The sequence below is a fragment of the Suillus plorans genome (assembly GCF_016647745.1).
Source record: "Suillus plorans strain S12 chromosome Unknown HD556scaffold_21, whole genome shotgun sequence".
Lineage (NCBI taxonomy): Eukaryota > Fungi > Basidiomycota > Agaricomycetes > Boletales > Suillaceae > Suillus > Suillus plorans.
In genome coordinates this window covers 10,190-37,287 of record NW_024537405.1, presented here as the reverse complement: position 1 = coordinate 37,287, position 27,098 = coordinate 10,190, and the positions used below count along the sequence as shown (strand labels likewise).

Below are 27,098 nucleotides of genomic sequence, written 5' to 3'. Positions count from 1 at the left end.
TCGGAATCGATCCGAAGTCTCAGAGATCGACAAGAGTTGATTAGACTCAAGTCCGGAGGACAGAAAGAGGACAAACTAAGATGATATTCGAACTGAGGTACTACAGGAAATATACACGGGTTTATATACTAAGAGGATAACGGAAGGATCAATAAGCAAAGGTCCGAGGCTATGTACGAAGCATATGCAAAGCTTATCAAACGCGAGTCGGAAATGAAGCATAGGATAACGGATCAGTAATCATACCGGTAATAAGTATAACCGAGACACCGGGAAGAGGAAATACCGAATAGGCTGTGTTTAACGTTATATGAACAGGAAATGAATTAAGAAGCTTATCGGATATCGGACCGGACGCGGATCTATGCATCGGACCGGACCGGATCTAAGGGTCCGAAGTCCGGAAGAGAAGCGTGAATATATGGGATATGACACCAAGCGCGCGAAGTACTTGTGCAGTCACCTTGAATTGCGGCAGGGTGATGCCTTCTTGAAATTCGCACATGGTCACCTCTGCACCGTCCTAAAGCTGCTCTTAAGACACGTAACAGAAACCCATACTTCGGAAAACACACCTTTGACCATCCATAGACTTCCACAGTATTCTTCATGCAATGCTCGAGATTACGCTGCTCGGCAGCTTGGTGCGCCGTTGCCTTCAACTGCTGTTCTTGTTCAGCATAGCGCTGAGTGAAAACAGGTGGGAGTTGCGATGGGTAACGAGGGTTGGCGTGTATGTCAACCTCTGATGGAGGCAGTGCCCGATCTTTACCCTTGTTTGAGGGGTACGAACGTCCCTCTGAAGAAGCGTGGGCAATGGCGGGAGTAGGCACCTGTGAAGGGGTATAGGTGGCACCAGAAGAAGTAGGCAGCTGTGAAGGGGTGTGGGCGACAGCGGAAGAAGTAGGCGCCTGCACGTTGAGTGAGATCGTGGGGCTAGGAGCAGGGGCTGAGTGTACTGTTGAAGGGCCAGCCTTGGCAGGCTGGGATGGTGGCACTCGAAGGACAGGGTCAATTGCCATGTTTCGCTGACTTTCGGCAGGGGTGGGCTTGTGGGTCTTCGAAGAACACCCACCAAAGGCAACACAAGTTTTCGCAATCTGGTGTGATCCGTGTGAACTTACATCCAGGTACAGCGCACAGGCGTGGTTGAGAGGACGTGTCACCAACTGGCGGTGGTGGTGGTGGTCCAGGCTGGGTTGGCATAGGCTGGGTTGGCATAGCGGTACTGTGGGGAAGGACTGGTGATTGTGTGGGGGACGATCTGGGTGAGCCCCAGCGGAAGTACTGGCATGATTGGTTGTCTGAGGAGCGTTTACGTCGGCACTGAATTCTCAGTAGTTAGCGCGATGAAACTATAGACATGAATAGATATACGTACTACCGCATACCAACGACCTTGATTGCCCTTTGAATTGTCTTTGCAAACCTGCCATTCGGCAGGTTCGGAACATGATTGACATATAGCGACCCATTCGGGCCGGATGAAGGGTGTTGTAGGAGGAACAGACGACATGAATACTATTGCAGCGTGATACAAAGAACTAATAGAGGGAGCGTGTTGAAGGTAAGCATTTAGAGTTGTACACTGAATGAAGTCCGTTAGCACCAGTGCACCATGGAGCAAAGACCAGTGCAACTTACATGGTGCCAATACATACCACTTATTAATATGCGGGCGGGTGAGGAGAATGGGTATTGATGGCGCTAATAACTGGCGGGATGGAGGTAAGGACAAAGCGTCATAGTAGTCATGTCACGGACTTTGTCTATTACTAATCGTGGGAAAGAATTCGGCACGAACACGAATGGGGCGAACCGGGGCGAAAAGTCGAAGACTGAGACTTTCTGAGTTTTTTAGATGAAGGTGATTCAAATATTCAACTTCCGTTCAGAGTCAGCGGCTATTGGCAATTTGGCACCAGCAAATGCTACTCAGTTACATAATCTTTAAGTCGACTCTCACGATTGTATACGGTTCTGGGTCAATATTTTGGTTGCACATACAAGCGGCTGGGTGTCATCAGGAGGGTCTGGGGCGGCTGTTGGGAGATCGATCGTGATTTCCAATGAAACCATATATAGTATCTGGTTCATCATGATTGTACGAGTTTGGCAGGTTCACAATGATGTTGATTATGATCTACTACATACATGATCCCAGTTGTATACTACATCTTCATGCCAAGCATTTAGTATTTCATCCCTTGATGGTGCACAAGGCAACAATCATTCCAACGTGATCAAACCCACATGGAAAGTCTCCGATAATCTGGCCATGTATACCACTCCAGAATGTTACCGTGATACTTTGTAAGTCATTCAGAATTTTATTCATACCCATTATTATATATAGAATATATAGAATCGCCTTTTCAGGAAAAGATGCATTTACAGTCTTTCCTTTGCCTAGATTTCAGACTGCAAGTGTCTTCTGTTGTGCGCTGTCGATAATATAATTACTGGTGTGCATAGGGATTGATGTGGAAGTGAGCGCTGTGTGAGTATCAGTAGACTGGTGAGTTCTTGCCGGCGATTACGCTGCCAGTGATTGCGATGCACCATGTTTATAGTATACAGTTCCAGCGTAACGAAATCCTTTCCTATATCTTACGGTATATTCCGATATCTTCTTCTCACACACCGGCGGTTTTGGAGTTTCGCACTATGCAAGATTTGTTTTGAAATGTTAATGATAAAGTTGGCATTTTTACTATACATTTTGACACAGTAAAAATGGAAAAATTGGATGAGTGGGGGCGAAATTCTACATTTTATGAATCATTTTGACATTGTAAAAGAAAGACATTTAACCGACAGCAAGATCTGAAGAAAAATGATCGAACATTTTGATTCAAATTTTACATGGGGTGAGATTTGAGGAAAATTTGAATAAAACACATTTTACCTGTTGGAAAGGAATTTTACCCCGATATAAGATTTGAATCAAAATGTTCGATCATTTTTCTTCAGATCTTGCTGTCGGTTAAATGTCTTTCTTTTACAATGTCAAAATGACTCATAAAATGTAGAATTTCGCCCAAGATTTATCCACTCATCCAATTTTTTCATTTTTACTGTGTCAAAATGTATAGTAAGAATGCTAACTTTATCATTAACATTTCAAAACAAATCTTGCATAGTGCAAAACTCCAAAACCGCCGGTGTGTCACCAGTTCTCTGATGTGCCTGCCGCCCGAGCACTCGACGGCCATCGAAATGCACGTTACGTATCGGAGATCATCGGAAGAGTCTGTGATGCCTCCTGTCCACCTCATCTAAAGGAAATCGAATGCGCGGTGCTGGATTCGGGGATGTGACAGACTTTATTAAATAGCATACAGGTGAAACTTAGAATATAAGAACGCCTTTCACCATCTTCACCATCTTCACCATGTCAGCTACGACTGTAGGTTTTCAGACCGCGCAGGTGAATCCTCGTTTTCCGGCCCATAGTACAAATGCTCATGTTTCAATGTCTTTGAACATCAATAGTATTTCACAGGTGCGCACTTCACTACTAGCACTCGCATTGCCCATCTGACGATAGAGATACTAGTTGCAGCGATGGCAGCAGTGGTGAGTGTCTGGACTGCGGTCATCCTTAATTCCTTGCACATCTTTGAACCAGGTCTTCGATTACTGCTTGACGCTTCCACAAGAGGTTTGTGACCTCGTTTGAGTCCGACGCATGCTAAGTTATCTCGCAGGTCCAGTCGATCTGGGGAAAGAAGTGGGACATCATCAGAATCACGTTTACCCTCACTCGCTATGCCACCTTGGTGGGTACTGCCATGACTACGTATGGTAAGCCGCGAGTCCTTGCATTATGTAACATGCCTTGATGAGATTTAAGCCGCTGTGACTGACCGGTTTATGTACACCAGTGTTCGTGAACTCATGATTTGATTTAGACTCTCGCTGATTAATATTGTCCTTCAGTGCGTGACTTTCGGCGATGTCTCATACGGTAAGAGACGCTGGGACAGACTCGACTCTAGTGTGGACATTGAACACTCATTCAGGTTCACATCTAATAAGCATCATCGCTGCAGAAGGTCGGCCTGCTGGCGCTTTCGTCCTTTTGAACTAGTACTGGTATGCTCATCATCTACTCTGCAGGCCTGCTTATTTTTCGTACACTCGCCTTTTGGCATCAGAACAAAAAATTGCTGGTGTGGCTTCTCGTTCTTGCCGTAGTAAGTGCCCACTTGATCCACCGATCAAACCCAAATCTGTATTTGGACAGTTTTCCATTGTAGGGGCTGTCGGGGTGTCAAGAGTTGTGAGCGTCCTCCATATCGCTGACCCTCCAGGTACCCGTGCTTTACAATAACGAGTGATCACCTTTGCTAACCTATTGTAGGGGTCAATAGCACAGGTTGCGTGTTTGAAAATGGAAAAGGTGGCGCCATACAATATGGTTTTTTGATCATTTATGAGCTAGGCAACTCAAGTTCATACTACTAAATACCGGGGCTGCTAACCTGAGATGTCGCAGTGCTCATGATCCTTACGATATACAAGAGATTCAGCTTCTACAAAGATGCTCGAGGTCGCCTCGCCACCATCCTTTATCGCGATGGGATGATATACATGACCTGCATCATAAGTACGTCTTCTTGTTTATGCACTCATGCAAGTCTGACAAGTGTCCTTCAGTGGCATCCTTCGCAAATATTCTTATCGCCCTGGTTGCTCCTGTGAGGTTTTACTAGTAGGCATTTGGGCCCATAGGACTTACCAAAGTGCTCAATATACAGAGCACATACTCCGACATCCTGGATGCGTCAGTGCATTCCTTTATCTCTCAGGTTCTTCTCCTGACTTCTCTCAGACCACAGCTCGTGATCCACGGAGTGCTAGCCTCCCGTATCTTATTCAATTTGCGACATGAGAGCCATCAGTCGGATTCGGCGATCATTGACGCAATCATTCCTATGGTTAACATGCGTCGCACCCATGGAGGCTATCATGTTGCATTCGTCGATACAAACTCAGGGATCGTAGAAGGGTAGTTTTGCATGTTCGGCGAGGATCCTAAGCCCCCAGCCCCCACAATCACATTCATCGACGTTCTACTTTCTTCAGCGTGCATGCGTAAAGTTTATATTTTCAATATTGTACTAAGATGGTTTTGTGTTTTGTGTTACCTTCCCAAAGGACGCCGTTATTTTAGGGTCTCGGAATACTTTTGCTTCAGGCGACGTTATTTAACGTATGTAAGGACGTGGTCCCGTCCACCCCATATACATGCTGCACCTAAGCTCCACTGAGTCAGCGGGACCACTAGCTCCTCGATCGCTCAAGGTTTCAAACGTTCACTATCCATATTTTTCGTTCATAACAACGACGATGCAAAGCTCCAAGCTCCATAACGAGATATGATAGTGACTAGGTACTTTCAACTTCCCACAAAACCAACAATCATATGTAAGACAGACCGAGCGCTATGGTAAGGCACGTTAGGCACGTCCAGCGTGCAATAAAGATGTGCGACAAAGATAATTCAATAACCATACAGAAGATGCAATAAGCAAGGACGAAAAGAGCGAATATTCAAAAGGAATGTCGGTGGTAGAATGAAGCGAGTGTGGTTAACCGTAGAGAAAACAAATTTCAGAAGGAATGTCGGTAATAGAATGAAATGAGTGTCGTTCGCATTAGAGAGAATATTCTAAAGGAATGTCGGTGATAGAATGGAATCAGTGTCATTAGCCGTAAAAAGAAGTTGTTTTCAAGAATTGCAGTCGACACTAGAGGACGGAAATAAGGGGTAACGTTAGCAGCTGTGACAGATGCGGGGTAAGGTGGACGTACATGTTCAGACGCTATCCTACGTCGCGTTCTTGGCAGGAACGATATATCCAGAAACCGACTTGATCATCGCTTGAAGAGAGAATTCGTACTTCCAATGCTCAGCGTGGGCCCTGCTAGCAAGCAATTGTTTGCACCCCTTCTGATGCCGAGCCAAAGAATCGGTCCTCGACGACAGCTTCTTGCAATAGGGGCATCGGTAGGATGTAGCAAAGTGGACCCCTTCGATGTGACGACTCAAATACATCATCGTCCCTGCGTCCGAGCAACCTTCGAATTTGCAGGGAGTGGATTTTTTTGCTTCGACCCCATGCCAAAACCACAGATGGTCTTCAATACGGACCTTGTCCACCTCTATGAACAGACCGCACGGCTGGTCGGTCCAATCGCATGAACGTACGCAGGTCAACTGTGGCCAGTGGTGGTCAGGGATGTTTCCAGATGCATCGGGGTACGTATCGTCCAGTTCCATCGCCCCAAATCTCCTCGTTCGGAGGGGATTTCCGTTGGGATCATGGGTCCTGCGGCTACTGATGTCAACAGGTTTTGGGTCGTGAACAGGCATGGTCATGATCGTGGCACCGGCATCCGCTAGCGTGTACGGACCAAACTTGCCTGGTCTGTAGTCGTCGGCGACGTTCGGGCGTCTGCGCTTGCGCGTTGTTGGTGGAACGGACGAACTCAAACCATCTTCAAGATTAGAGGTCTGGCGGGTTTTACGCTTACGAGGCCTGGTAGATGTCGTCCAGTCGAGAACAAAGGAAGTTGGCTCCACGCTTGAGCCCCCACTGGATTCCGTCTGCAAGGGAGCATATTGACCTTGGGGGAGTGGCGCAGTAGGGTAATGCGCGTTGGACGGACCTGCAATGGTGGGGAGTTGCTGGTAAGGGTAGGAGGGAGCGAGATGATATCCATGCTGGGCAAATGCGTGGCCTTGCAGCGGGGCTGGAACGATCGCGGAGGGCTGCAGATAATACGCACTTGGGGGTCCGTTGGCATGATATCCAGGACTGTATTCGTTCTGGGGCCAAGCGTGGTTTTGCGGCGGTGCTGGAACGATCGCAGAGGGCTGCGAATAATACGCAACAGGGGGTCCAGTGGCATCGTATCCAAGATTATATCCATGCTGGGACAATACGGGGCCTTGCGGTGCAACAGAGGGCTGAGGATACGTGCCAGGAAGCTCGTTCGTGAAGTATCCAGGGTTGTATTCATGCTGTGGCCAAGGATGGTCTTGCGGGGGCGCTTGAGGGACAGCAGAGAGCTGCGGAGGGTAGTAGAGCCCCTGATCGATGTGGGGCAACTCGGGGAGACCAGCCACCGGGGCGGTGAAATTCTCCAATGTCGGAAACGACTTGAACACCTGAGGATTTTGAACATTTTGTGAATCGGCCCAAGTCCTGAAGAAACAGATTAGCAATGACGAGGACTCAGTTGCGAGTGCACGTACCCTTGTTGCGTCACTGGCAATTCATCATAGTTTGTCCTGTCGTTGAACGTGAGTTGCTTGGCCCTGGTAGGCTAATTAGATTGGCTTACTTGTCAACGTGAGCATCGGCTGGGCCTGCCAGCATGTCTTCGTTAATTATACTACGCATTAATTCGTCGCTCTCTTCAAACAATCTGTACGACCGTGAGTTTGAATAAATGATTTAGGTAAAATCACATACGCATCCAGCTGGGCGCGCACTTCGGGGGACGTCTCACCGCTTTGGTGAGCTGCAAACAACTTAGCCATGTCGTCTTCGGACAACGGAACGAAATCAGTATCGCCGGGGAGCGGCACGTGGTCATCTGACATAGGCATAGACTCGCTAAAAATGATGAGATCAGGCGCGTCCTCGAACTCAAGATCGAACACCAACCTATCGAATGGCATATGAAGGCTGTAACACGAGGAACTGGATGCGTAAGGTAGTGTTAGCATATAAAGATATCCACCTGACATGCGAGTAGACTTACATAGACATATTGATGAATTGAACAAGCGAAGTGCCTAAGATGACGAGACACGATTGGAAAGTAAAGACGAAGATGAGAGAAATAGAGCAGAGAACGATACCTGGTTTTATATCTCTCGATGGGTGGGCAAACGATAGACAAAGGACGACTGTGGTCGTGCATTGAAGCCATCGATCTGACATTATTCCCCGACAACACGTCGGGAAAATGTAAGCGTCTGTGGACGCTTTTCTATAGGATATGCACCTGTGGAATTCACCGCTTTGTAGCGCCACGCGTGCATCAGTCCACAAGAACACAAACATGACTGACCCTTGATAAAGTTAGAATGTGACGATAAAGTGAGTGCCGGTCCTTCTCCACTAGAGGTTGACATCACATGTGGAGAAGTACAATTCCGATAAGGTTCCAATTATGGGATTCTCGCGGACTCGGAGCATTGTCGCGGCACACTTGACCACAACCACAAACTTTGACAGCGGTACCTGCTTAAGACAGTGGCAAGCGAGCTTGAGCATAAGTGGGAGGTAGTTGCGCAGTAGAGAAACGGCAGGCACGAAGGTGCGTCACGGTAAAATCACAAAGATCTGAAAGTTTTGATGCGTGGGGTCAGTCGCATTTTTATTGTAAACATGCAAAGACGCTTACCTTGTGTGTCCACTGCGTCACGAACCGGCGTAGTCCTTACTTTGATACGGTACTTTGAAGGGGTGATAAGTAATGGAACCATCCAAAGCATCATACCACAATGCTTTTGAGATGGTTTCAACCTAGCGCTTACATGGAGATTCTACGAGCTGACTTGTGATGGGACAGAGGTGCGCAGCCAGTAATAGCCTTATTATGATGCAAGATGAGGGAAGCATTTTCTGTGCTAGGTGGTCCGTCCGCGTCATCAGTCATACTGTGAGGAAAATCGTGATACATTACATATCGTTTTGAGATAGCCATATAAACGATACACGCTTACGATAGCTTTTCAGAGCTGCAAGCATCATGCGTGGGTTGCATTCATATTAAAATTCGCCGTTGTGGCATGAGAGCAGAGTTTGGCAGAAGACGAGAGTAAGCGTTGTTTTGGTCTGTTGTGCAAAGGCTTTGAGGACTTTCCTTATTCAGAAGCTTTACACTTGGCAAAACTTAACGAGTTCGCTCAGAATGTGGCATGGCCATGGCGCCGTGTGACTTACCAAAAAAGGCGTGTAATGTACTATACTCCTCAGAAAAATTTCCTTTCAGCCGGTCAGTAAAATATTTTATCCCTCGCTTCTGTTGACTGGCCGCTTCTTTCAAACCGCAACTCATTATACACGGGCTGCTAGCTTCCTATATCTTATTCAATATGCGTGAAAGCCGCCAGCATAAGTCCGCCATGGTTGAGAGTGTTTCCCTCTGCTACACATTCATCACACGCCCATTTCAGGACCCAGGTACAACGACAATCACGCGATAGCACATAGTGTTACACATTCCGACTAAAGCTACAAGAAGCAACTAGTGAATACATGTAGATCACCAACTTTCAAGCGTCCTTCGAGCACATTCCTGAGACAGCACAAATCAAGATCATTTCTGAGCATGATAGCGCAAGAGACTCACCCTAAGTCTGGAGAGATTGTGAACAATTGCCACATTCACAATTGTGCGTAATCTTCTCTTGAATTCAGGTTTGCTGAGGACTAGCTGGTATGATCCAGAGCAATGACAATATCGCGACACGTTGTCCGAGCGAACTTGCTTGCACTTGCCGCAGCGCATGTCTTGTTGCGTGAACGCTCTTTCGAGCGATCCAACTAGTCTAACCAACTCCATCTCAATCGCAATGCGGTCGTACTCTCCTCCGCAACCTCCGCAGATCCAGCGTGGCCTAGCACCATCAAGACCGTATGGCATAAGTTCTGGATCGCGGCAGAAGTCAAAGTCACGAAGTGTATCGCAATGCCGGCAAGGGACATTAGGCAATTTGAGCGGCTCGCATGGGTTGCGAAAAAGGGCTTCATTGGCAAACTCGCGCACACCAGCAAGGTCGAGGAGGTTACGCTTGAGCAAACCAATCTCAACCTGATAATCAGAGGCGAGGCCAAGCACGGTACAGGTAAATTTGACAAATTCAAGAAGCGCATTTGTCATGTTAAGATGCGAACCAGGCAGGACGGGGAACTGGAACTGAGTGTTCAGTTCTTCGTCCACGGAAGCATCTCTTTGCTTGGCTTGAATAGTGCCAACCAACCGAAGCAACTTGCGTGTGAGCTTCCTGGCGATAAACTCCCGTGTCGCATCAACCTCGTTAATTTTGCTCGGGTCAGGTTGGGTGGGCTCTGGAGCCAGATTCTGAAGCACACGGAAGGGTGCTCTTGAACCTTCATTATGCTTCTGCCGAATCTTGAAAAGCTCGACGATGAAGAACTGGATGACGGCACCGAAGTCGTCTTGAATTGCGGGTGGTAGGAAGGTCTGGATATTCCACCGAGTCTCGATGGTGAGCTCTTCTGGGGGGTCAACAGCCAGCGGGTCTTCACATACGATTCCTCCCATATTTGCAGAGTCCATGAAGAGAAGGAAATCGTAAAACCGCTCTGTTTTGAGATACATGTGTTCGAAGAGTTCGTGTGATGTCACTGCTGTGGTTATGTAGGTGGCATATGCGTGAGCGGTGCCTGGAGGCTTTGAGGTTGCTAGCAAAATCCGGCCGAAGTCCGCGTGGATGACGTGAGATCCGAGTCGCTTGAATTCAGCCAACATTTGGATGAACGTTTTCCTCATGAGCCCATGAACGAAGCGATAAATATTTGGGTCATGAAGATGGGAAGCGCTTGTGCTGATCCAGCGCCAGAAGTGGTCAATTGCTAGCGTGGCCGGGCTTTCGAAATTTCCCTGGACTTTGTCAAGCAACCATGTCTTGACCATCGACTTGAGAATACCAAAGGTGAGACTCGAGATGTTTGATTCTCCAAGGGTAAGGTCGCGCTGAGCCTCGCCTCCGGAGAACTCATTGAGTGTCCGGGACACGGAATCGAATGCCGTTGCTCCGCCACTCCCTTCAAGCTCATTGACAGCGACAGAGTGGAGAATGGAGTTTACTGCTAAATTGCGAACAGTAACTTCTAGACACACGTTGGAGTAGCATCCAGGTGATGTAAACTCTGTGTGCTGTATGTCTTCCGCTGGTCTATTATCATCCTCGATTCCACCAAGGTCTGGACGCTCCGACGGTGACCACCAAAGGACAATGTCCTGCTGAATCAGTCGCCGGGCGAAGCTGATGTCCGACAATAACAGTGGCTGATCGCCGTCGATGTGACCTATAGGGACATCATAATAATCCGCTAGAGCGATTGAGCGATCCAGCCAGATTCCTAGTGATAGGTACCGCTGAACCATCTTTTGGGCAACGTCAGGCTGCCAGGGGAAGACGTTGAGGGTATGGACTGCTTTCGCTTTCGACATTGAAAGAACAGGGAATTTTGAAAGTTTTGGAACCCAGGTGTCAAAGTAAATTTGATCCTTGATGGATGAAATTACGACAGTGTAGGACATATTTTCCAGGAGTCCGAGTTCTCTGGAGATGGATTTGAGAGCTGTTGTATCCTTGTTGTGGTACGTGGTATTGAAATCGCATGAGGCGGGATAGTCGAGCGAACAGTTTCCATACTTGGATTGTCGCTTCGCCGAAAGGTCTTTGTATAACTCTTGAAGACGGGGGATTTGTTGTCGGCGGGGAGCGGGATCAACAAGGTGAAGTTTCACAGCACCGTTGGGCATGAACATCGCAAACACATGGACATGCGATGTACTAGAACATGCATGATACAGGAAGATATACTTCGCTGAGCGACCGCCATCCAAGTATACTCTGCGAGTAAGGGAGACGCTGGCTCTGTCGAGTTGAGACAAATCGACGCCGCTGCTTTGAGCACGGTTCAGAGTCATGCCGGGTTCGTCCACAGTACATGTCTTGCCTAGTTTGAGGAGGGCACGCATCTCTAGTGGAACCTAAACAGATGTAAGCATACTATCCGCTCAAAGTGCGGATGAGATGTACCTGCCGCTCAAAGACACCATCGACATTCGGATCATTCATAAGGTCTATGAAATGCTCTTGAATTTCCTGATAAACGTCCTCCTTCACAGAAATGCGATAGAGATTGGAACAGAGAATATCACGAGGAAGGTGGCGGACAACCTTCTCGAAGGCATAGTACTCTGGTTGAAATAAGGTGTCGCGAGGTGGTGTCTTCAGGTGCAAGAAAAATTCGCGAGGAATGCGCAGAGGTACAGACACCAGTTGAGCATCGACGGATACCCATAGGGTGAATCGCCCGGGAATCTTGCTGGGACGGATTTGCACAATGTCCCATCGCTGTGTTGTGCGAACCCGGGCACCTTTGAACATGGAGGGCATGATAGTGTCACCAGTGTTTCCCCAGCGAGCATTCCGCTGTTTCTTCCATCGTGGTCTCATGGCCCTGATCCATGCGGAATAGCTGATCGTAGGGTCAGGAAGTGGAGCTTCGTCGTCTGATATTTCTTCGTCGGGCTCAGGCGTCCGTTTACGGGATTTCCGATTTACAATGGCAATGCGCGGGCGTTCCAAGGTCTTGTCTTGTCCAAAATCCTCCATGTCCAGTTCTGCGTCAATTATTGGAGCCTGGGACTGCGAGTCCGCAGTAGCACGCGTGAAAAAGTCGGTAACTTTGTTCTGCTTGAACTTGTCTACAGCACCTGCAACGCGACGATGCAGCCAGTCAGGGTGACGGATACGAGGAACAGGGTTTGAGACTTTCTGCATCGCGGCAGGGATGGTGATAAGCTTCTGGATAACTGAACCCAAGCGCTCCACGTAGTACTCCCAGTCGAGGATAGATCTGAGGTCGAAGGTGCAGAGGCTGTTGTCTTTGAGCCATTTTCGCAGGTAAGTGCGCTTGACACTCTCCTCTGCTGAGAATATAGCAACAGGAACCGCCCGCTCCGTAACTGGCGCTCCGCTGGGCTTCGCGGAAATGATAAACTTACAGGCGAGACCTTTGTCTTTGACCATCTGGTCACCAAGGAACTCAGCAAGTCGCTTAGCGGTGCTGATAGAGGTCGATTTCTGTCCTCCGTACTCTGCCAACGTCTTGGACATGCTACGGTTCTCGGCAATGAGTTCAACGAGCTCCTCATCGGTCAGTGTGTCAGCCTTGCTATAGAGGATATCGAGCCACTGATTCGCAACCTGCGCAACCGCGCCATAGCATTCCTCCGTCGTCGTTCCCAGAAGAAATTTCTCGAAGATCTGTGACTGGAAGATTTTGATCAACTGAAGCTCTCCCCGGCGCTTCACCTCGAACCCCTTCAGCTCCGCAAGCGACCCATCGTCATTAAAGACTGCATACCGCTTCTTTAACAGTTTGTCCTCCTCCTTCGACGATGGGAGAATCATAGCTTTATACGGCCCATCTAGTTCGAAGAAAATGGAGTTCTCGCTGTGCACGACGTACTCCCCGGTTGAGGCGTCCAGGTCATGGTACTGGTGGTTGGTAAAGCGGGCGTATACAAGGTGGTTGAGCATCGTACACGGGTAGGAGAACCCGATGGCTTTCCCGTTCTTCAGTTTGAATTTGAAGTTTTCCGGGAAGACACCAGGAAGCATGCACCAAATTCCATCTGTATCGAGCTCCAGCGGGCGACCGATCTGCTCGACGAGCGCGCGTGCCATCTGGATGATCGTTGCGCCTGTAAGGCAGGTGATTCCTGCCATCTCCATGGAGTGCCACCGCGCACCCTTGCGCATCACGTATCCGTAGAACGAGTTAAGGATACATTTGTGTGCAAGCTGCAGGGAGTCGTAGAGCACAATCATCTTCTTTGCCTCATCGACCTCTGCGATTGAGCGTCCCTCGCTGATCACGGTGTCCAAATTCTTCTTCCACGTTTTGTGCAGCCCCTTGTACTCATACCGACGGTCACGGAAACGTCGCACTGTGTCGACATAGAAGGGGTTCTCCCGCTGACATACGATCGATTCTCTTGTCTCCACCCTCGTATCCTTGATCTTCTTGTACACCTTCCGAGAGTAGTCACCCAGGCGTTTATGCAACAATGCAGTCTGCTCCGCGTCCGTCAAGTCTGGGAACCGCCTCTGAGGACCCCCAGGCCTCTTCGGGGGAAAGGTCTCCTGATTTAGTGCGTGCCTAATCATGTTATACTCGTCCCTCCTCGCAGGAAAAAACTCTCCCCTCCATGCCCACTCGAGCCGTCGATCGCATGACTTTCCGGGACGGTTGAAGTCGCACACCGCGCATACAGACTCATCGACCACCGAATCTGGCTGCAAGCGGTTTGAAAGCATGATGTTCGGGTACATCGCTGCAACATCCAAGTGGTAAATTAGCGGCTTGTCCGTGCGCTTTGGGGTATCGCGTAATACTTCGAGCGCCGACTGTATCTGCGACTTAACCTCATCATAGTTGGTCACATCTTCCAAGGAGGATTTGGACTCCTCGGTGATGCAGAAGGTGAGTGCGGCATCAAGGTCGTCGATGAGCTGTTAAACGTAAGTCTGAGGTGGATCGCACTGTGACAGGAAGCTTACTTGTTGTACAGCTGCGGGCACAATCTTGAAGTCTGTAAGGATATCGCTGCGGAATACGCCGGCTTCGAGTGCCTCAACGTGACCTCCGACATACGTCTCTGATGCAAGTAAGTGGCCCTCGAACATGTTCAGATGCACGTCCTCGTGGCGGTTTGGCATGATGATATGCCCACGGTATGCCTCAACCTAGTTCATGTGTGAAGTCAGCTATAATTGAAAGCCACGAAGGCCTCGGACATACCATTAGGAGCGTCTCGCAAAGCGTGCCACTTCCTTTTCGCAAGACCTCGTCCGGACAGAGCGGAATGATGTTGCATAGTGAGAAAATGAAGGGGTGCACGTATTTCATGTACAAGTAGTATGTCGCTACCGCATCGGAGACGGAGTACTGCGCAAGGATCTGTGGTTGCTCCATCGCATAGCTACAAGGAATACGTCAACAATGTCAGGATTGAAATGCGATGAAAGTGAAACAACAGAAAAGTAGCGCCAAATCGAGAAAACTATTCAGAAGCGATATAGCACGTACACAGCTCAAACATAACATCATAAAGAGAGAAAAAAATAGACTCACGGTGTCATCAACTCCGGATCGAGTTCAATTGGATTGTACCCAAGCTTGGCTGTTGTGACTGCTTTCAAGCCCTGGCTTCCCTGTGGTAAATAGGAGTCCCGCTTTACCCACCTGAAGCAATCCATGTGCACGCATCCGCGGGACTTGAACTCATCCTCGTTATCCTTAGCGAACCCCGTCAGCAAGAACATGTCCAACCCGTTTGCCTTTGAGCGTTCCAAAAGGAACGGAAAATCGAAGAAGTCGCCGTTGAACGTTGCCATCACCGTAGGTTTCACATCCCTGATGTGGTTAAAAAAACGCATTATAGTAGCTGCCTGCGAGAAATGTGAGTCCGAGGTAAACACAGAGACGACAGGATCACCTCGTCCTTCTCATTGAAGATTATGAACGGACCCTCGTACCCCTCCTTCGGCGTATACTCAAAGTCATCAATATCCTCGCTTACGATCTCCCGGTTCGTTACTAAGAACCCCTGACCATCCACCATATATGAGATCATCATCACCTGGTCCACCGCCGCATCTGGGAACTTCAGCGGCGCTTTCGTGGTCTCGATATCGAAGGCCATCACCACGGGATCCGCGCGTTTCACCTTCTCTGTCAACTGCACAAACGAAGGTTGTCCAGCTGTAAACGTGATTCCATACCATAGTCCCACTCGCATCTCGTTGTCAATGGCTACTCGCAAGTAGTAAGGCACGTCAAACTCGCGGATGTCCACGATGCATGACGGTGCATCTCGGTCCCTGTAATTTGTTGCATTGCTTCTGTTGATCTCCGCCCACTCCCCTTCAAGCTCTACACTCGTGCTCGCTGCCGCTACAACTTCGGCATACGCGTCGATCGCGTCTCGCTTTGCGCCGTTTGCAAGTGCGAGAGGGGCTATGTCCCGTCGCACGGCCAGAAGGTCGCTCACATTTCGAAAACACAACTGCATGTACAGACGACGATGGCCCATGAGGTGGTTGGGCAACTTCAAGTCCTCTTTCTTCTCACGCACGATCCGTACAATCAAGCCTTCAAACCGCTTGTGTAACCACTCTTCAACAGAAGACTCTGACCCAGTCTGCAGAATATAGTTGATATCATAGACACAGGAAGCTGTAGAGACTCACCTTGCATGCAATGTAGAAGTAAGGCTCGTACTGCATTGTGCACTTGAACATTCCTCCGTCATCTTGAATGAAGTAAAAATCGACTGCCGCCTTTCCACCCGGGTAGTCCGCATCCTTTATTAGAGTCTAAAGGATGTGCACAGATAAATGACTTGGGCTCTTAGACACCAAACGCGACACTCACGGGATGCATGTTAATCAACCAGCCCTCCTTCCTGGCACCTTCTTGCACTCTCATAAATCCCAGCTTCTCGTCAATCTCATCGCTCTCTCTAACCCGTTCAAAGCGTTCTTCTAGTTGCGTTCCATCATCTTCCCGTTGCGGGGCTGGACCATCACCTGCTGCATTCGACCCGCCGCGACCACGACCACGACCTCGTCCACGACCACGAAAGTGTGTGTTTCCACGAGTACCGCCTCTGTACCCGCGACCTCTACCACTGGATGTGAGCCCAAAAGTACCTCGACCTCCGCGTGCCATCGAGTTTGTGGATAAACAATATCAAATTATCAATGGCGAAGACGGATACTTGTGACAACACGTATGTGACATTTATCACATGACGCGACAAGGTCACGGCATGACTTGGTCTTCCCAAGTTGAAGTTCTTCTAGGCTTGAACAATGATGCAATGATTCACCAAAGGACTTTTTTCCGTAGCTGGACAACAATCACACCGTACAAATCAGTTGACCTTATGATAGTGGAATAACCTCGAAGAAGGAGCAAAAATTTGGCAGGGACTCCTCTCTGTCACAATTGATTGCAACCGGAAGGCTTGCTGAATGGAAAAAGGACCTAAATCGTGTCCTCGTGCTTCATAATGTATGTCCCTGTAACTTCGTCGTTAATGATGAGCATTAATATTGATCGGGACAAGAGGCACCGGAAGAGTTTTCTTGCCAAAGCAATTCTCAACGAGCCACTTATCATGGGCTTCCTGACCTATGATATCAAGAAACCTTCGACCATTATGTTTGAAGCTTGTACGAATTGTCTTGCAGGTACCTTGGGTACAGATCTTGCAGGCGTTAACGAATCTCCCTATTTCTCCATTTTGCCAGCACCTTCCGAAGACGCCTATGGATCGAGCAAATGCCGCCAGCTATCATACATTCCGGTCGTGATTCTCATGTCGCGAGGCAGTGAGAATGTTCCTGAAGCCTGTCATGTTATGAATTATGACGCCACTGGATCTGATCTCTGCGTAGGTTTTTTGTCCAATCTATGACGGTACTTGCTTTTGCAACTATGTCGAGGAGGACATCAGAAACCTACTGGAAATGCTAGAGTTTTGGCCTCTCTCCATCGTATCCTTGCAAATGGTGCTCACCACAGCAGCTGATTTCTAGCTGTGGTGCAGAAGAAATGGAACGATCGCTGCAACAAGGTACTCGACAACGACAAGGAAAACCTTGAGCTTATCGTTCAGTTCTCCATCGATCCAGAGCTTTGAAGGAGATGATCATCGTGCTTTGGTTGTCATCATATCCTACCATATGGTCTGACTTGGCTAGCCGTTCATTGCTATCCCTGCCGCAAGTCGACGCTATATGTGATGTTCCATGCATTCAAGATCTTGTTTATCATCAATAGGGTTTTATCGATATGCTCATACCGATTCAACACTGCATGTATCATAAATAATATCGGTACAATGTTGCCTATATTATCTCGTGTGATTACACGAGCAAAAGAGTTGTTCCAAGAAGACAACGAACAACTCTTTTCTTGATCTTGTGCGGTGTCATGCGGTACGTAATGTTCTGCTAATGCGGCTAGAATCAAAAAGATCATCAATGAATTATTTAATGGTTGGTTTGTCAGTATAACTTTGTACTTACTCATCATCTGACTTTGACCGGCCAGCGCATCGATATCAATTCCGATACGGACTGTACTCAGAGCCTTCCTGGTATTACTATCAAGACTATGTTAAAAGTGAGATGTCTGACCGTCATAGAAAACCAGACTTGCCAGGAAATAGTTCATCAACAATGACGAAATCAGCAGTTGGTGCGATTCTGGCTATCGCCCTTGCTGCCGCGTCGTCCATAAGAGCGTCGCCGCCTGGAGCAGTCGTGCGTCGACAATGGCAATTGTGTAGTGCTAAATTGCATCTAAACGTCTGCCCTCTCGCAGTACATCGACCCTTTACAATACAATGTTGTGGGAGCAAACTACACAAAATGGCGCAACTCGTCCCTTATTGGTTTTAACCCCACCAACAGTGCACCCCCATTCATTCAGGTCTTTGACTCGTCATTCCTCGATGTCACCGGACCATCTGCCACCATTCGCGAAATTGCTTCGAATCCTGGCTTTGCTTTTGCCCATGAAGCGCCCATCTACGTTCCAGATCTCAACTTGGTCTTCTTTGCAAGCAATGGCGGGGGCGCACTTGGGTACAGTGGCTGGTATAACAGCAGCGTTGTTAGCATGATCAACATGACAGAAGTCGACATGGCGCTGGCTTCTACGCCTGGAAATGTCAATATCCAGGTTCAAACAGTGGGTCACTCCCGCTTGATCATTGATGCTTAACCATCCTGACTTCAGCTCAACCTCTCCGATAATGTCCAAATGGTCAACGGGGGAACAGGCCCATACAAGGGAGACCTTCTGTTCGTTACCTCAGGCCGCGCTTTGCTTCCGCCTTCTGTTGTTCGCGTCAATCCTAGCCCTCCCTACAACACCACTGTTATTCTGGACAACTTCTTGGGCAGACAGTTCAACTCGCTCAATGATATCAAAATTCTCCCTGGCACGGACATCATGTTCTTCACCGATCCTGCGTGAGCAATCGATGAGATCATTATATCTTCAATGTTAATGGCTTCTCCAGCTATGGGTGGCTAAACGGTTTCCGTCCTGAACCAATGTTACTATCACAAGTATACCGCTTTGATCCATCGACTGGGCAGGTCAGAGTTGTCGCTGACCAGTTTGTGCACCCGAATGGTATTGCGTTCACGCCAAATGGCAAAACTGCATTCGTGTAAGTTTGGTTTTTTTTCTCTCGTGTTTATGGATTAGAATGATGCATCAGCACCGACACGGGTATTTTTGGAGGCTTCCTCGGGACAAATCAGACCTTTCCGGCCACAATGTTAGTTTTCTCACCTACAACGATGGTAATCAGATACTCAAGCGAATTCTAAAGCTATCAGTTCGACGTCGACCCAACGACGCAGTCGTTCATGAATCGTAGAGTGTTCGCCTACAGCGACTCTGGTGCACCCGATGGCATTCAGCTTGATACCAAGGGCAACGTTTATGCCGGCTGCGGCGATGGTATTAATGTCTGGAATGGGGAAGGCACGCTCATTGGGAAGTTCTATCTAAACAGCACCACGGCCGAGCTGATGTTCACGAAGTCTGGTCTCATTATTTTGGAGGAGACGGCGATGTATGTGGCAAATATCCAAGCTCACGGAATGAATCTAGCCACGTGGTAGCTTTCTGTGTACTGCCATGCTCGTCACGAATTTTATGCATACTGTGATACTGCATCATCCATACAGCGAACAACATGATCACTGGTATTTGCGACTCATGCTACTTCACTCATACTTAAACTTCTAAGGTTTCAATTGGCTTTTGCATCACTAATTATTCCAGGAAACGTTATCAAGGGCGGTGCTTCAGCCAAATCCTGATGGCCTGGTCCAGTGCTTGGTTTCCGCGTTGGAATGGGTGCGTACTTTAATCTTCGCAGATTCCCATCATTGAACTTAATATTGCCTCACACCATAGGCCAAAAACAAAATTATGGTCAGGCGGAGTACTACTAGCCGCAAAGAAGTCCCACGCACCGCTGCGGCTCAAACGTAAAATATATTGCAACATGAATCCCGCGTCAAGTTCGAACCTTGTGCAACCATCCAGCTACCCCTTTGGTGTAGGTCGTCAGTTGAGTATCTCCCAACGGAAATATTGGGGCCGAGCATAGGTGATATCCGCGGACAAGCTGAGGCAGTGTGAAACAGGATCGCTCCTCAGCGGGCTGTACAAATGGTACGTGTTTTCTCACTGTATCGTTTACCTATAAGCCTAACCCTCTGCGTGCCAGCTTTCGGCATTGAAACGCGTGCACCTTATTCATTGTGACATAAGTCGAATAGCATCTACTCTGTCCTACAAATCATCAGAGCATTCGCTTGATCGATTTTGGCTATAGCATGTTAGTACCACCCGCAGCCTGTACCGGAGGTCGGCCCAAAAAATGTGTTTCGTTTACCTTACACGAGTTTACGTGCGCACCGAGGTTTGTGTTGGTCAAAATATCCTTACAATTGAGTACTGAACAAAATTGCACAAGGGCAGCTTTCACTCGATGAGATGACCTTGAAACTTTGGATTGCACCCTATCTCAAGATTCTCTGGGGTTGCTTGCCCTGGAATGGACCACATACAAGCTCGACCCGTGGTGAAAGACGTCAAGTTCTTGCAAAAAGTAAGCGTTGTCAGGTGTAAGTGTTGGGATCCGACGAATCCGAAGGAGACAAGGCCGAACGGATGAGAGCCGAGAGGGAGAGGCAGCAACCGGCCGAAGCGTAGAGCCAAGGGAGAGGACACCAAGTGCGAGCGCATCCAAACGGAGAATGAGGTCGACGTGTCATGGCCAACTCGTGCGCTGTCCATCTTTTAGTTTAGCTTAGCATAAATGACTGTACCTGGGAGACTCACCTTATAAGCCCAGGTACCCGCATCCAAACATCTCAGTTTCAACTCGAATACTGAGATGTAAGTTAGTATTTTCGTAACGTTCGACTCGAGGTCTAACGTTATATTAGATTCGTACCTTTGTGTCTAGGTACAACGTTTGTTAATCGGAGTTTCAACTCGAATACTGAGATATTCGTACCTTTGTGTCTAGCTGCGCGTGACCGTCTCGCTATACTCTCAATAGGTTATGAGCCCTGCCCCGGCTATGGACACAACGCTCCCCGCTACCAGTTCGTCCCTATTCAACGTACCCAAGTTAGCCGAAGATGGCACAAACTGGATCACATACAAAGAACGTACGTTGACGGCGATCGGAGCAAGAGGCTTGATGTGTTATGTGGACGGCCAGGCAAAGAAACCTATAGAATTCCTGGTCGATGCGAAGACCGGCGCTGTGACGAAGAAAGACGGTACCATACCCACTCAGACAGAGATCGATGATCTCGATAAGAAGCTAGACGAATATTATCAGCGCAACTCCTTAGTAAAGCAGCAGGTGTTTAGCACCATAACGGACAGACTCCTGTTGCGCGTGCAAAAGCTGGAGGCTGCGTCGGATGTCTGGACCGAGGTGTGTCTGATTCACGAGGGGAAAACAGAGTTAGTCCAGATCGATCTTCGTCGTTGCCTGCAGGAAACCCGATGCGAAGAGAACGGGGACGTACGAGCACATTTCAGCGAGATGCTGCGGCTCCGCGAATCGCTCGCGGGAATGGGAGCCTCCATCGACGAGAAGGACTTCTACGCCATAATCCTAGGATCCCTCCCCGAATCCTATCGTCCCATCCTGTCGTCGATTAATGCTGCGGCAAAAGTCACACAGAAACCCATAAGTACCTATGAACTCGTCAATGTCATCAGCGAGGAATACGAGCATCGGTTGCTCACCGATAGATGCCCGTCCAAGAGAGCAGGAAACTCTGCCCTCTCAGTCCGAGGAAACGACCGAAGGTCAAAACCCTCGGATGGCGCAATCCCTCACTACAACCCCAACGCACTCTGCCAAAACTGTGACCGTAAGGGTCACTATAAGAGCGAGTGCTGGAGGAAAGGGGGAGGAAAGGAAGGTCAGGGACCGAAGCAGAAGCAAAGGCAAGGAGGACGTACCCAAAAACAAGGTGCCAATGTCGCGAAGGAGTCCGAAGGGCAAGATAACTATGCCTTCGTGACGTCAGACCTCGCGACCGTCGCAGAAAGCATGCACATACCTGTCGAGCGCCGAGGAGCTATTGTTGACTCCGGCGCAACGTCCCACTTCTGTCTGGACAGGTCCAAGTTCGACAATTTTGTCGTAATAAGCCCCCAGAAGGTCTACACAGCAAACAGATCCATCGTTAATGCTACTGGACGAGGAGACGTGAAGATCGACTTACCTTTGGGTGCAAAACGCACCAGCGTCACGCTGAGAGACACGCTATATGCCCCCACAATGGCATTCACGTTGATATCAACGAACCGAATTGCGTCCGCTGGCCTGGCCGTGCTATTTGAAGGGAAGATGTGCAAAATTTTGTCGCACAGCCCTAAACGAAAGGTCATAGCCGAAATCCCACAGGTCGAGGGACTATACAGCGTGATGACAAAAGCGTGTCAGGGTCACCACGCAAACGTAGCAAAAGAAAAGCTTACCCTTGGCCAGCTACATCGTAGGCTGGGCCACGTTGGCCAAAACGCATTGGCGGACGCTGTGAAGAAGGGGATGATAGTGGGCGTGGACCTAGACCTGGAATCTAAAGCCGAATTCTGCGATACCTGCGTGAAAGCTAAGTCAGCGCAGCAATCCTTTCCCAAAGAGACGAAAACACGTGCACTCACCTATGGGGATCTAGTCCATACGGACCTCTGGGGACCGGCCCAGACGACGAGTTTGGGTGGCTGCAAATATTATGTCAGTTTTACGGACGACTTTAGCCGCCAAACACGACTGGAATTCCTCAAACAAAAGAGTGACGCACTTACAGCGTTCAAGTCCTACGAGGCATGGGTGACCCGGCAGTCGCCAGGTGTGCGCGTGCGCAAAGTCCGTTCAGACAGAGGAGGGGAGTATCTGAGCACTGAGTTCGAGCAATACTTGCGTCAGCAAGGCATCGAACGACAACTAACGATGCACGACTCACCGCAACAGAATGGTGTCGCCGAACGACTCAATCGCACCCTGGTCGAGCATGCGAGAGCGATGCTCCTGGGCAAAGACATGCCAAAGTATCTGTGGGCCGAGGCCGTTAGTTATGCGACATGGCTCAAGAACCGCTTACCTTCGAGAGCCATCCCAGGTAGCACGCCCTACGAGATGGTGCGCAAGTCCAAACCAGACTTGTCGCGAGCCCACGAGTTTGGGGCAACGGTTTTCGTCCATGCCCTGGAGGCTGGCAAGCTAGAGGCGAGAGCAGAGGAGGCAGTCTTCGTGGGGGTAGACGCTGAGAGTAAGGGATACCGGGTATATTGGCCCGGCAGGCGTCGAGTCACGGTGGAAAGGAATGTCACCTTCACACCGATCCTGGCAGCCGATGGTATGCCGGACGAGGGGGAGTCTACTGCTGTTAACGAACATAATAGCAGCAACAGTAATAATAACTCACCTAATAGCGTCCAGCCCATCACCATGCCACAGCAACCTCAGCCATCTACTCCTCAGCAACCTCAACCATCTACCGCCCAGCAACCTCAGCCATCTACTCCTGAGCAACCTCAGCCATCTACTCCTGAGCAACCTCAGCCATCTACTCCTCCAACGAGGCCGACGAGGGCAAGACCACCCCCCGGATACTATGCGGCCCTAAACGAGGGTCAGACGGCTGCCCTAACGATGGAGAATCTGTTAGAGGCGTCAGAGGTAGACCTAATGGATGAAGAAAATTATCTTCACCTTGCCTTGGCTGCCGCAGTGCCGGAACCCACACTCCAACAGGCCCTAAACGGTCCTGATGCCGCTGAATGGCAAGAGGCGGTGGACTATGAGATAAGTCAGTTGGAGAAGCTAGGTACGTGGGAGGTAGTGGACCCACCTCGAGGCGCCAACGTCATACCGTGCCATTACGTCCTGGCCACCAAACGCGGACCGGACGGCGAGAAGCTGAAGTTGCGGGCCCAACTCGTGGCTAACGGGCAGAGGCAGAAGCTCGGCGTCGACTACTTCGACACCTTTGCCCCCACCGCCAGCATGATAACAATCCGGATGGTCCTAGCAATGGCAGCTCAGCGAAACTGGGAGATACACCAGGTTGATATCAAAAGCGCTTACCTATATGCCAGCATCCAGGAGGAAATATATATGCGTGCCCCGCCCGGCTACTTGAAGGAGGACCAGCGTGGAAAGGTGCTGAGATTGAGGAGGAGTTTGCCTGGCCTGAAACAGGCAGGATTTGAGTGGGCCGAAGAACTATCGGGCGTGTTCCTAGCGATGGGATTCAGCCGGTCCAAAGTCGATCAAGCCGTTTACTATAAACGTACCTCCAACGAGCATACAGTCATCACAGTGTCCGTGGACGACATGGCCGTAACAGCGAACCACGTAGCCCACATCCAGCGATTCAAGTCCGAACTCCAGAAGCATTTCGAGATATCGGACCTGGGAGAGCTAAAGTGGTTGTTAGGTCTGAAGGTAACAAGGGATAGAGTGGCACGTACCATCACGCTGTCTCAGAAGGCATATGTTGCGACCATCGTCGAACGTTTTCGTTTGGGCGACGCCAAGAGCGTACAGACCCCAATGGAGGCTACAACAACCCTGTCAGTAGAGCAAGGCCCCGCGACCCACGCCGAAATCCAGGATATGCGTGACGTACCTTACCAAAGGGCCATTGGGTCCTTGATGTATGCTGCCACCAGTACGCGACCGGACATTGCATTCACGGTCGCAACGTTGTCGCAGTTCATGAGGAACCCCGGCAGAGCCCATTGGGAAGCTGCAAAACGAGCTCTCCATTATTTAAAGGCAACGGACGGCATGGAACTTACCTTGGGAGCCACAGACGCCGGCCTAGAGGCGTTCGTCGACGCCGATTGGGCGTCGCAGCCTCATAGACACTCGATGTCGGGATACATCGTCATGTTCAACGGTGCACCCATAGCCTGGAGTGCAAGGAAGCAGCCGTTAATAGTGTTATCGACGGCAGAGGCTGAATATATCGCGCTTACCAGTGTGGCGCGCGAGCTCCTCTTCCTACAGCTCCTCATCGGCGAACTCTACGAAGCCCCAAGCCTCCCAACCTCCATATACTGCGACAATCAAGCAGCCATTGTGTTAGCCTCCAACAGGAAATTCCAATCGAGAACAAAGCATATCGACTTACGATATCACTTCGTCCGTGGACACGTCAAGAACGGCATCTTCAAGCTGTTCTATTGCCCCACCGAGGACAACGTGGCCGACGCATTCACCAAGGCTCTACTGCGACCCAGACTGCAACGACTGAGAGGGATGATGCGTTTGGATAACGCTCGAGGGGGAGTGTTGGGATCCGACGAATCCGAAGGAGACAAGGCCGAACGGATGAGAGCCGAGAGGGAGAGGCAGCAACCGGCCGAAGCGTAGAGCCAAGGGAGAGGACACCAAGTGCGAGCGCATCCAAACAGAGAATGAGGTCGACGTGTCATGGCCAACTCGTGCGCTGTCCATCTTTTAGTTTAGCTTAGCATAAATGACTGTACCTGGGAGACTCACCTTATAAGCCCAGGTACCCGCATCCAAACATCTCAGTTTCAACTCGAATACTGAGATGTAAGTTAGTATTTTCGTAACGTTCGACTCGAGGTCTAACGTTATATTAGATTCGTACCTTTGTGTCTAGGTACAACGTTTGTTAATCGGAGTTTCAACTCGAATACTGAGATATTCGTACCTTTGTGTCTAGCTGCGCGTGACCGTCTCGCTATACTCTCAATAGTAAGGTGGGCAGAAGACTGTGACGCTGCATCTTGGCAGTTTTTCGACCACATACGTGGTCTTGGATTTATCGAGGAATCGTGTCATGATCAGTGGGAACTAATGTTCACGGATATCTCGGGACGGGAATCCAGCGGACAAGCTGTTTACTGGGAGTCAGAGCACCTCAGGCATTACTTTTCGGAACCAATAATGGTCTTTCAGACCCGGTTTCTATGTTGTGGGAAAGTAGTCTGTGAGACCCACCCTCCCACCATCTATTAATAACACATCCTCCTAGCGTGCACCGCGCACCTCCAGGAAACCCTCGCGCACCTCCAGAAAACCCTTGCACCCTCCAGAAAACCTTCCCGATCCTCCCAGAGAACCTCTCGTACCCCTCCAGAAAACCCTCCTACCTCTCCCGTGGCTCCAATGCACCGAGCTTGGGAGCCTTACTCCTCCCCGTTTCGCACTGTAAGTTTTTCTCTTCTTTCCCTCACCATGTCTTCCTCGACACCTCGTCACACTCGGAAAGCTCAACTTGCATCGTTTGACCTAGGCTCTCACTTTGAGGAAAGATGAGGATGCGCAAATGAAGATGTGCGTCCAGAGAACGTGTTTGGCTCGTTTAGTAAGCATTTGTTTGAGCCAGCTGGTTGTTCGCAAGCTCACGTCTGGCTCAAATGGCACTCTATTAATAATACATCCTCCTAGCATGCACTGCGCACCTCCAGGAAACCTTCACGTGCATCCAGGAAACCCTCGCGTGCCTCCAGGAAACCCTCACGTGCCTCCAGAAAACCCTCCCAATCCTCCATAAAACCTCTCGTACCCCTCCAGAAAACCCTCCTGCCTCTCCCATGGCTCCAATGCACCGAGCTTGGGAGCCTTACTCCTCCCCGTTTCGCACTGTAAGTTTTTCTCTTCTTTCCCTCACCATGTCTTCCTCGACGCCTCGTCGCACTCGCAAAGCTCAACTTGCATCTTCTGGCCTAGGCTCTCACTTTGTAAGCCCAAGGAAAGCTCGAGACAAACGGAAAACCCAAACATATGTTGAGCTGCCTGGCGCAGAGATGAAGCGCCGCCGACTTTTAGATGCAATGGAGCGACTTATGAAGTCGCAACATGAGGAACCACACCTGCAGCCATATGTTGAAGCTGCACCACCTGATACTGTGACTACGGAACACATGGATGCTGACAATCTTGTCGAATTCCACTCCGAAGACGTGGATGAACAACCATCTCTGGAGATCTCAATAACGTCTGTCAAACGGCGGATCATACCAGACCAACCCACTAATTCACTGTACAAAAACTGGATTGCACTCATACCAACCCTTGTTGATCCGGTACTCCGGTACTTTGGACGAACACAGGGCAAAGCACTGGAAACTATACATCCAGTCATATCTGCATGCGGGGAGCCTTCGTGTACACCGAAACGGACAACAATG

General features: G+C 49.4%; 5 protein-coding genes across 5 annotated transcripts; 2 read left to right on the top strand and 3 right to left on the bottom strand.

The window, feature by feature from the left end:
• Positions 1-385: 385 nt before the first annotated feature.
• On the bottom strand, positions 386-1,516 carry HD556DRAFT_1441941 (uncharacterized protein; the record flags this gene model as incomplete). The annotated part of the gene is made up of 4 exons (XM_041306380.1): positions 386-523; positions 576-1,100; positions 1,135-1,326; positions 1,382-1,516. 4 exons carry the CDS (start codon positions 1,514-1,516, stop codon positions 386-388), a joined length of 990 nt encoding a protein of 329 aa, XP_041161361.1.
• Positions 1,517-3,640: 2,124 nt separating this feature from the next.
• On the top strand, positions 3,641-5,051 carry HD556DRAFT_1362776 (uncharacterized protein). The gene is made up of 12 exons (XM_041302680.1): positions 3,641-3,664; positions 3,711-3,807; positions 3,857-3,888; positions 3,943-3,970; positions 4,026-4,058; positions 4,123-4,199; positions 4,250-4,316; positions 4,367-4,447; positions 4,502-4,612; positions 4,663-4,703; positions 4,764-4,789; positions 4,838-5,051. The coding sequence occupies exons 2-12, from the start codon at positions 3,795-3,797 to the stop codon at positions 5,016-5,018; spliced, it is 690 nt and encodes a 229-aa protein (XP_041161360.1). The 5' UTR covers positions 3,641-3,664; positions 3,711-3,794; the 3' UTR covers positions 5,019-5,051.
• Positions 5,052-5,347: 296 nt separating this feature from the next.
• On the bottom strand, positions 5,348-6,724 carry HD556DRAFT_1362769 (uncharacterized protein). The gene is made up of 2 exons (XM_041302679.1): positions 5,821-6,724; positions 5,348-5,756 (listed from the first exon to the last, which is right to left on the bottom strand). The coding sequence occupies exon 1, from the start codon at positions 6,386-6,388 to the stop codon at positions 5,837-5,839; it is 552 nt and encodes a 183-aa protein (XP_041161359.1). The 5' UTR covers positions 6,389-6,724; the 3' UTR covers positions 5,348-5,756; positions 5,821-5,836.
• A 2,450-nt stretch (positions 6,725-9,174) lies between these two features.
• HD556DRAFT_362534 (uncharacterized protein) lies at positions 9,175-16,544 on the bottom strand. The gene is made up of 9 exons (XM_041310382.1): positions 16,230-16,544; positions 16,046-16,171; positions 15,292-15,996; positions 14,928-15,244; positions 14,595-14,775; positions 14,354-14,539; positions 11,822-14,305; positions 9,379-11,772; positions 9,175-9,324 (listed from the first exon to the last, which is right to left on the bottom strand). The coding sequence occupies exons 1-9, from the start codon at positions 16,524-16,526 to the stop codon at positions 9,292-9,294; spliced, it is 6,723 nt and encodes a 2,240-aa protein (XP_041161358.1). The 5' UTR covers positions 16,527-16,544; the 3' UTR covers positions 9,175-9,291.
• Positions 16,545-18,043: 1,499 nt separating this feature from the next.
• HD556DRAFT_1235086 (uncharacterized protein) lies at positions 18,044-19,504 on the top strand (the record flags this gene model as incomplete). The annotated part of the gene is made up of 6 exons (XM_041297718.1): positions 18,044-18,127; positions 18,189-18,557; positions 18,606-18,841; positions 18,892-19,044; positions 19,096-19,155; positions 19,210-19,504. 6 exons carry the CDS (start codon positions 18,044-18,046, stop codon positions 19,502-19,504), a joined length of 1,197 nt encoding a protein of 398 aa, XP_041161357.1.
• Between the last annotated feature and the right edge of the window lie 7,594 nt (positions 19,505-27,098).

Bases quoted from the DNA above. Each gene is read 5' to 3' on its own strand.
- HD556DRAFT_1362776 (XM_041302680.1), top strand. The intron at 3,971-4,025 runs GTAAGAGACGCT...ACACTCATTCAG, and splicing joins TTTCGGCGATGTCTCATACG to GTTCACATCTAATAAGCATC. The intron at 4,448-4,501 runs GCAACTCAAGTT...GAGATGTCGCAG, and splicing joins TTTGATCATTTATGAGCTAG to TGCTCATGATCCTTACGATA.
- HD556DRAFT_1362769 (XM_041302679.1), bottom strand. From the start codon at position 6,388: ATGACCATGCCTGTTCACGACCCAAAACCTGTTGACATCAGTAGCCGC.
- HD556DRAFT_362534 (XM_041310382.1), bottom strand. From the start codon at position 16,526: ATGGCACGCGGAGGTCGAGGTACTTTTGGGCTCACATCCAGTGGTAGA. The intron at 14,306-14,353 runs GTAAGCTTCCTG...TACGTTTAACAG, and splicing joins TGCCCGCAGCTGTACAACAA to CTCATCGACGACCTTGATGC. The intron at 11,773-11,821 runs GTACATCTCATC...ACATCTGTTTAG, and splicing joins ATGGTGTCTTTGAGCGGCAG to GTTCCACTAGAGATGCGTGC.